Genomic DNA, 8880 nt, shown 5'->3' on the forward strand with positions numbered 1-8880 from the left:
AGACTTTTGAGCAGGGCTGGTTGTGATAGGACAAGGGATGATGGTTTTGAACTAAAGGAGGGAGATTCAGACTGGACATGAGGAAGAAATTGTTGCCCTGAGGGTGGTGAGAGCCTGGCCAAGGGTGCCCAGAGAGGTGGTGGATGAACCATCCCTGGAGACATCCCAGGTCAGGCTGGACGGGGCTCTGAGCAACCTGAGCTGGTGAAGATGTCCCTGCTCATGGCAGGGGTGGCACTGGATGAGCTTGGAAGTTCCCTTCAACGCAAACTGCTCTATGATTCTATGTTGAGCATGTAAAGAGGTTTGCATGCTCATGTCCACTTGCTTGCTGGTGTGAGACTCCACCTCCCACTGAGCTGGAGCTCCACCATGGGTGGGAAAAAGCCTTATGGAGGCTCCTGGAGCACAAGATCCATCCTCACAGCACAGGCTTCATCCTTGGGCAGTACTGCAGGTGGACACATGGCTCCTGAACCCTCCCCAGACCCACACCAAGAGCCACCCGCTCTCTGTGTCAGTGGTCCCAGTATAAAAAGGCATATAAGTGCTTGTGTCGAGTCCCTGGAGCATTCAGTCTGCCCTGGGCAGCACAAAGTAGATGGTCAATATTTCTGGAAGCCAGCTGAGGTTTCTCACACAACGTCATCATGTGGGAAGTGCTGGGGAGACCTTTGTGTAGTTCCAGGAAAGCACCTTCTGCTCTTGGTAAAAACAACTGCCCTAAAATAAACCTTCGAAAAATATTATGTATTAAACAACAAAAGTAGTGGAAAACACTCACACAACTGGGTCATTTTGACTGGAAACAGCCAAAAGTGTTACAAAATCTGTTCTGTGTTCAAGCGGCGGTGGTTTCCACCTCCCAAAAAAAAATATTTTAAAGGCTGACAAGGTGGGATTTTTACATCTCAAGTAATGCCATCACATTTTTCCGGCTGGAGATGCTTTTTCAAGGCACGTAGTGCCCGCACCACAGGGTGATGGACTCTCCATGGTTGTGTCCCTGCAGGTCGCGGATGCGCCGGGAGATGCTGGTGGAGGGGACACAGGACAACGACACAGACCCAGAGCAGAGCAGCGGGGCGGCTGTCCCCGGGCGCCGAGCCCCCCACAGCCCCGATTCGGATGCCGAGGACCATAAACCCACCTTGGGGAAGGGCGAGCATCCCTGCGCCGCCACCACCCCGGTGAAGGTGAAGGAGGAGCAGGGGGAGGCGGGCAGCTGGAGCCGCCGGCGGGACTCGCACAGCCCCATCGGGGGGACCGGACCTCCCCAGGAGGAGCGGGGAACAGCCCCCCACGCCGCAGCCCCCAGCGCTGGCAGCCTCCCACGGCGGGGGGGACGTGCCGGTGCCGCCACCACTGGGGGACCTCCACCACCGCCACCGCACCCTGACAGCTCCCAGTCCTCGGCGGGGTCATCCCGTTGCAGCTTGGAGGTGTCCCCGACATCACCCTCAGCAGCCTCCTCGCCTGGCCTCGCCGGCTCAGCCTCACCAGGACTGTCCTCTGCCGGGCCAGTGTCACCGGCGCTGCCACCGGCTGCCGGCCCCCGGCTCAGCACCAGCGTCCAGCGGCGTCACGAGAAGATGGCAAACCTCAACAACATCATCCATCGCCTGGAGCGGGCTGCCAACCGTGAGGAGGCCCTCGAGTGGGAGTTCTGAGCCCCCCTAAATATATATATACACACCTACATATACATATATATATTTTGTTAAATGCAGCACGCACCGAGAGGCAACAGGTGGCCAGCGTGACAAAGGGGAGCATCCATGGAAAGGGGGTATGAAGCTACCCCCGGCTTTGTTTTAAATGTGAAAAACTGGGAACAATTTTAGAAAAGAAAAAAAAATATTTATAGACCTCTTTTAGATATTTTAATAAAAGGATACTTTGGAATTTATTAACAGCTTAAGCTGCTTTGATATTAAAGATAGCTATAAAATCAAGATGATGTAGCAGTTGTGTCATTAAATGTACACTGACGTCTTGTAGTTTGCCACTGGATGAGATTAAAAGAAAACCAAAACAAACAAAACCCACAGAAAGGACTTATTGAGCAAAGCCATCAAGAAGCACTGAGACTGACCCAATTTAATAAACTTTTGCCGAGCGGTTTCCACCTCTGTCTGTAAGACATCGCATCGCTTCTGCCCCAGCCAGAGACTGCGTCATAGTCCCTGAAGACTCTAAAGTGAAAACCTTGATGCCATCGAGTATGTATTTAGTTCTGGTGGTTTATGTTTTTTGAAACCTTTGTAACACAGAATGTCCCGTGCGGTTTGTATATGTTGTAGAAATGTCTGCAATAGCCTTCTGGAATGAGATGTAGCATGGTCCGAACGCTGTCCCTCACGCTTCCTCCAGCCGGCAACTGGTGGCAGCCCCGGTGCGGCACAGTGTGGCTCCTACCAGTTCCAGAGGAAGAGAAAAAATAGTGCAAAAGCAAAGGAAGTGACCTGGTTCTGCCATTGCGGGAGCGAGATGGGATGAGGTACGTGGGTGTTACGGTTGGGGACGCCTCTGGTTTGCTTGGGGATGCGCATCCATGAGGTCCTGGTTCCCCATGCTAAGCCATCACCCATTTGGGAAAGAAAAAAGAGATGGAGCCTCCAAGCTTTGCTCCTGGGGCAGTGGCGCTTGGGGACGAGCAGCCAAAAATCATGAGCCCCCTGCTTGGGGCTGCTCTCAGCATCACAGCCGGCTCTGCGGCTGAAGCACTTTGTTTTTAGGCAGAACAGCTGGGCGGGAGGAGCATCCCCTCACTGCAGCCGTGTCCCCAGTGAAGCCGGGATGAACCCCCAAGGTGACACGCCGGGCTTCTGTCCGAACTGGGCAAACTCAGGCCTGAATTGGGCAAAGCACCATCAGGCTTTGGCTTGCCAGGGCCAAGCCCATGCAAAGGTGCAGGAGCTCGGCGGTGGCTCCATCCCTGTCCCCACTGTCACCAGCCACCCCCTGCTAACAAAATGCCTTTAACCACTGTAGGGTGGACGGTGCTGGGCTGCTCTGTCCCCTGCCCACACAGCATCAGCCATCACCCACCACAACCGTCACCGGGAGGGTTCCCTGTCAGGCCTCCAGTCTATGCATTGACTGATTTTTCCACTGTCTACATTTTTATCAGAATAGAAGGTATTTTTATATTCGGGTGATAGTTGATGAGCGATGCTAAAAGCAGCTCTGTGAAGGCACAGCTCTCCTTGCCCACCTGCCCAGCCCCAGCTTGCCCATGGCCACTTTCTTCTCTGTCTCTGTGCTGCAGAAGGTCAAGGTGTGACCATTGACTTGCTCTTCTCCGTCGTTTGCTAGCAGGAGCTTTAGTGGAACGGGATTCGAGGAAGCACTTAGAATAGTCTGGAAGATGGCAATCCTGTTGTATTAAAGCTAGTGGGACATACCGGTCACGTTTTTGTTAGGCTCATGTACTGTACTTCAGAAGTTTCTATGAGATCGATGAACTTTGTTTAACCATTTTGGAAGGAACCAGTTCTGTAAAAGAGCCACTAAATACAGAAGTTGGATACAACTTTGGCCTTGGGGTGTGTTTTGTCTGGAGGTGCCTGGGTTGATCTTGGCACCTTTCAAAGTCACAGCCTTGCTTTGGGTTTATGGCAAGAGCTCTCACTGCCATTAACATCTTATGGGGCAAAAAGAGGGTGTTAAATGAGGTTAGTCCAGGTCAAGGTGCAATCCTGCTCCATGGAAGTCCTGTGCTCAGGCTTGGTGCAGGTTTGCTCTTGCCCCTGGGGCTCAGCATCCTCTGGCGCGAGGTTCAGCTCAGCATCACCCTGTGGCACTGCACCCCAGCACAGCTCTTGGGCAGCGCCAACCATCACCAGGAGAGCTCCCAGCTTCCCACACAAGGCAGGGGTGTTTTTGATGAATTAATAAATCCATATGTTGCGTATCTGTTTAAGTTTGTTTGTCAGCTAACATGTTGGGAAGGATTTATTTTTAATGAATATGTGAATGTCTGGAGAAGCTGGGCTGGCTTTCATGGAAAGTGGAGTCATCTTCTGCAGCCAACCAACAGGGCAGGGTTCACCATCTGGATGCGGTGGGTCTAACTTCACCCCAGCTGCCCTCAGCGGCACTGCTCCAAGCACCAAAACATGTCCCGGGGTGCCATGCCCAGCCAGGAGCAGGGCTCTGCGCTCTTCAGCAGGTGAGTGACCCTGGCTAGCTTCATGCCTCAGTTTCCCCAAGAGGCATCTCCCCCTGAACCCACTGTAAGACCCCATATTAGCAAGACACTGGAGATGTTCATACGGTTGGGATGTTGGGCAGGGCCATAGGGTCATGTTGGCCACTTAGGTGAGAGTAGGCTCTCGGTCCCTGTGGTGTAGACACCAGCCCTGGTGAGGGGACAGATATTGTGTCCCTATCTAAGACCCCGTGGCAGAGGGCTGGGGACATCCCACCAAGGATGCAGGGTCACTGATCAGGAGCACCCAAACCTGGGTGACACCACATGGTGCTGCCTGTATCCCAGGGTTTGGATGGATGGGTGTAACACCCCACCAAGCCTGTAATGCTACAGCAACTCACAGTGGGAGACTCGGTGTTGCTTCCACTGGTGAAACAGTGGGAGGGCTCGGCTTTTGGTCCATCTCCCAGCTCTTTCTCAGGGTGGCTTTTCCGATGCCCAAACCCCCATGCTGGTCAGAATCACAGAATCACAGAATGACAGGGATTGGAAGGGACCTCAAAAGCACATCCAGTGCAATCCCCCCATGGAGCAGGAACACCCAGATGAGGTTACACAGGAAGGTGTCCAGGCGGGTTTGAATGTCTGCAGAGAAGGAGACTCCACAACCTCCCTGGGCAGCCTGGGCCAGTGTCTGTCACCCTCACCGTGAAGAGTTTCTTCTCAAATTTAAATGGAACCTCCTATATTCCAGTTTATCCATTGCCCCTTGTCTTATCATTGGTTGTCACAGAGAAGAGCCTGGCTCCATCCTCCTGACACACTGTCACCTGTGCCCAGTTGTTCCAGTGATGATGGGGGGCAGGACCATGCTGTGCCTGCTGTGGGACCACCCTGTCACTGTATGTCCCAATGTCCCCAGAGTGGCACCTTCCTGCACCATCCTATCCCTGCAGGTAGATGCGGGGGTCCAGGGCACTGCAAGACCTTGACAGTGGCCATGTCCCACTCAGGTGACACAGTCCCTGCCCAGCCCCACAGATGTGGTGGGGCAGGAGCGGGATTAAAATGGAGGATTAATTCCCACCTGGGCCCTCCTCCCCAGGGACTTGAAGGCACAAAGGAGAACTGGGGCTGGAGGGCACTTCTGAAACAACTATTACTGTAGAAAAATCCTGTGCCTGTCCCAAGCGGTCAAAGGGAGCCAGAGCCACTTGGCCCAAATCTGGGGCATCCCCAAATGCTCCCCCCAAACCCAGGGTGGGTGACCCCAGCTCTGGGCCAGCAGCCCATTGGGGAAATAAAAGAGAAACACCAGCACAAGATACCAGCTTCACTCTGTTTTGGCACATGAATCACTCAACACCCTCTGCTGCTGACACATAGGTTCTTCTCACCACCGTGAGCAATGCTTCCCCTTAGTGAGCTGGCCGGGGGGTGATGCCCTGCCCCATAATATCCACCCAGCGAGGCGGTACCTGCAGCCACCACGGTCCCCTCAGGGTCTGTCCCCACTGTGCAGTCACTGGCCGGGCTGCAAGCAGCAAAATGCCTGGGGCTGGACGTCACCAGCTCCCCGGGCGGCTGTGGCCTGCGGTGCTGCTGCCATGAAGGAAGGGCTGCGCTCGCTGATATTGTAATTTTCAAACCACATCCTGCTGGAGCAGAGGGATCTGGTGGAGCTCGGCTGACCTCAGCCACGCACTTATCACAGACAGGGAGGGGAAGGCAGTAACAGGCTACCCGGCTGCAAAACACCCAAACAGGGTCTCAGGCAAGAGAGATCCCCTCAAAATCCTCCTCCAAAAGCTTTGTCGGTCCATGACCCCGCTGAAGGAGCATCAAGAGGCCCATCAGCCCCAGTGCAGTGGCTGATTCCCAGGAGGCATCAGCCAGCGAGTGTTTTGTAGCTTGTTTGTGCTGGGTGGAGCACCCTGCATCCACCCCTGGAGGGGAGCACCCGCTGCCTGGTGCAAGATGCCATCAGTGCCAGGCTAGCATTTCACCATCACGGAGCAGCACTGGTGTCCCTTGGCAGTACCATCAACAGGTGTCCGTCACCACCACGGATAGGGCTGCACATCCCGGGGTGAGGAGGGGACCGAGGCAGCACCAAGGACAATGTCCTCTCCACCATGGGTCCTGATGGGACAGGCTGGCGCGGTCCCTGGAGCTCAGCTACCCCTCAGAGCTGGGGGTCATGCCTCTGCAGCCAGTCCTGCCGCAGCTGGGCCACCTCCCGGCCGTACCGCTCGTGGAGCTGGCAGAAGGTGGACGTGCTCTCGGCTACGGCCGCCCCGGTGCTGCCCACCTCGCTGCTCGATGCCCGCCTGCGTGGTGGCAGCGGTGGCGGCCGCGGGTTCCCCTCGCTGTCATATCTGCTGCAGCCGGAGGTGTCGGGTGGCCGGTCCGCTTCTGGCACATTGTTCCAAACCGCGCAGCCGTTCTCCTTCGGCAGGACAGCAGGCAGAGCCGGCAGCCGCTCCAGGGACCGCTCCAATCCCGAGGGCTTTGGCTTCCAGGAGCTGAGTGACCCCTGGCAGCCCCCGCAGCCACCAGCCGGTCCCCAGCGCATCTCCTCCAGCTGCTTCTCCAGCTCCCGCACCACCAGGCGCATGTAGTCGAAGCTGGCCCGTGAGAGTGACTTCACCCACGACTCCATGGCAGCCTGGCTCTCGGCCGCCAGCACATAGGTGCGAGACTTGGCCCCACCGAAGCGGATGGCGAAGGTGAATTCCTCAGCCGAATCACAGAGCTCCACGGTGCAACCCTCCAGCACGATGACACCCACCGGTTCCCGGCTCTCCCGCTCCTCGAAGTAGAAGAGCATGTTGCCCTTCAGCACAAACCAGCGGCGATGATAGGCCGTGTGCCGCTCGCCACGCTTGTAGAGGAAGCCGGCATTGTCAGCCGGGGAGTCACAGGTGGCATAAAACGCCAGGCTCCGCTCATTCAGCTTCATGGCTCCGTGCCCTGTGGGGACAGAGGGTGCTCAGCCACCCGCCAGCACATGGAGGATGGGTGCGTCTTAATTGCATGTTAATAAGCCAGTGGCTTTTTGTTCCCAGAGGCACCAGCCCCAGCACCCAGGAAATGGAACCGGTGAATAAACAACCCTGTGACTGCAGCCGGGATAACACAGTTCCCAGCCAAGGTGCTGTGTCTGGTGGGTGCTGGGTGGGTTGAGGCTCATCGGGGCTCCCTGGGGAGGGGGTTTCTCCCCAGATGAACATTTTTCCATGGGGAAGCCGCAGACAAGGCTTGTCCTGATGCCCCACGTCGCCCAGTGCAGGTGACCTTGCTGCCGGCACCGAGCTGGCCCTGCATCACGGCGCTCCTCCCCACGGCACGCAGGGAGGGTTTACAGCCCGCGCCGCAGATCCAGCTGCCGCTCCAGAGAGCCATGGCCACAAACCCTGTCAACAAAGCAAGGCCACTTCTCCCCTTGTCCCTTAACCACCACCGGCCTTGCCGTGCCAGGCTTTCCACCTACCTGGACTCTGCCTCTAGCTCCAGTCTCTGGTGGTCACCAGCATCAGTGACACCTGGGTGGCCGTGGGAGCACTGGATCCGGGGTTGGCCGGTGTCAGGGGGCCGTGGGGGGCAGCACCCCGCTGTCCCCACTCTGGCACTGAAACGCCTGCGTGTTTCAGGCGTCACCCCAGCCTGCAGAGCAGAAGGCAGCCAAGCACCAGGATTATTGTTATTATTTTCCTATTAAGCCCCATCGCAGGGTTCAAGGAGACGAGATGGGGACTCTTGGGGCACCCAGCACCGGGGGCAGCGGGAGCCCCTTTCCCCCCAGCACCTCGGGAACCCTTATGGGGTCCCCCAAAGTCTCGGGGACATTTGGGAGTGGAGGAACCGCCCTCCCGCGGCCCCGGGCGGCCCCGCTCCGCTACGGCTCCGTTTCCCCCCGCATCCCTTGGCCCCGCTCCCGGTTCCCGCCCCGCTCCCGGCCCCGTTCCCGATCCCGCACGGCCACCTTTGTCCTCGGCTCCCCGCTCCCGGCTCGGCTGGGCCCAGCCCCGGCGGGCGGAGCGCTTGTCCCGCCCGGCTCCACCTCCGCCGCCAGCGCCCATCACCGCGGCTCCGGGGCGGCCCCGGCGGGCGGGCCCTTCACCCGGCTGAGAAACGGCCCCGGAGCTCGACCCCCCCGGTGCCGGAACGTCCTGGCTTGGCCCAAAGCCCCGGAGGGTCAAAGCTCCAGGCAGTGTCGGGGAGCACGGACCGAGGGCATGCGGGGTGGGGGACGAGGAACGGAAAAGACCTTGACTGCTCAGTAATAACAAAAACATCCCTGTGTTATCAACACTGTTTCCAGCACAAATCCAAAACAGAGCTCCATGGTAGCTACTGTGAAAAAAATTAACTCTATCCCAGCCAAAACAAGCAAATTCTCCACCTGTTATTCTGTCCTGCTCAGGTCTCACACACCCAATACATCCCCATTAACCACCACCTCCTTTCCCATCCTTTGATACAATGCAGCTATAATTCTCTTAATCTATGGACCACCCCATAAAATGTCTCTAAAATGTCCACAAAATGTCCACCGAGTTCATTTGGTGGACTTGGCAGTGTTAGGATTGCAGTTGGACTTGATGATCTTAAAGGTCTTTTCCAACCTAGATGATTCTACGATTCCATGTACATATCTGCATGTAGATGCACAGACCAGCTATTCTTTATTGACAGATCTCTGTAAACAGCAAGTGTCTTCT

General features: G+C 56.6%; 2 protein-coding genes across 2 annotated transcripts in view; one reads left to right on the forward strand and one right to left on the reverse strand.

Annotated features, from left to right (window-relative positions):
- Nucleotides 1–1670, forward strand: part of CUX2 (cut like homeobox 2) — a gene marked incomplete at both ends in the record, with an annotated part of 62930 nt that extends 61260 nt beyond the window's left edge. Inside the window, one exon of the mRNA XM_080355569.1 lies at nt 1013–1670. Coding sequence (XP_080211695.1) covers nt 1013–1670 — 658 coding nt within the window. The remainder of the gene's footprint in view (nt 1–1012) is intronic.
- Nucleotides 1671–6341: 4671 nt separating this feature from the next.
- PHETA1 (PH domain containing endocytic trafficking adaptor 1) lies at nt 6342–7728 on the reverse strand (the record flags this gene model as incomplete). Its single annotated transcript, XM_080355635.1, has 2 exons — nt 7650–7728; nt 6342–7129 (listed from the first exon to the last, which is right to left on the reverse strand). The coding sequence occupies exon 2, from the start codon at nt 7116–7118 to the stop codon at nt 6342–6344; it is 777 nt and encodes a 258-aa protein (XP_080211761.1). The 5' UTR covers nt 7119–7129; nt 7650–7728.
- Nucleotides 7729–8880: the final 1152 nt, after the last annotated feature.

This window comes from Nesoenas mayeri, assembly GCF_963082525.1.
Source record: "Nesoenas mayeri genome assembly, chromosome: 17".
Lineage (NCBI taxonomy): Eukaryota > Metazoa > Chordata > Aves > Columbiformes > Columbidae > Nesoenas > Nesoenas mayeri.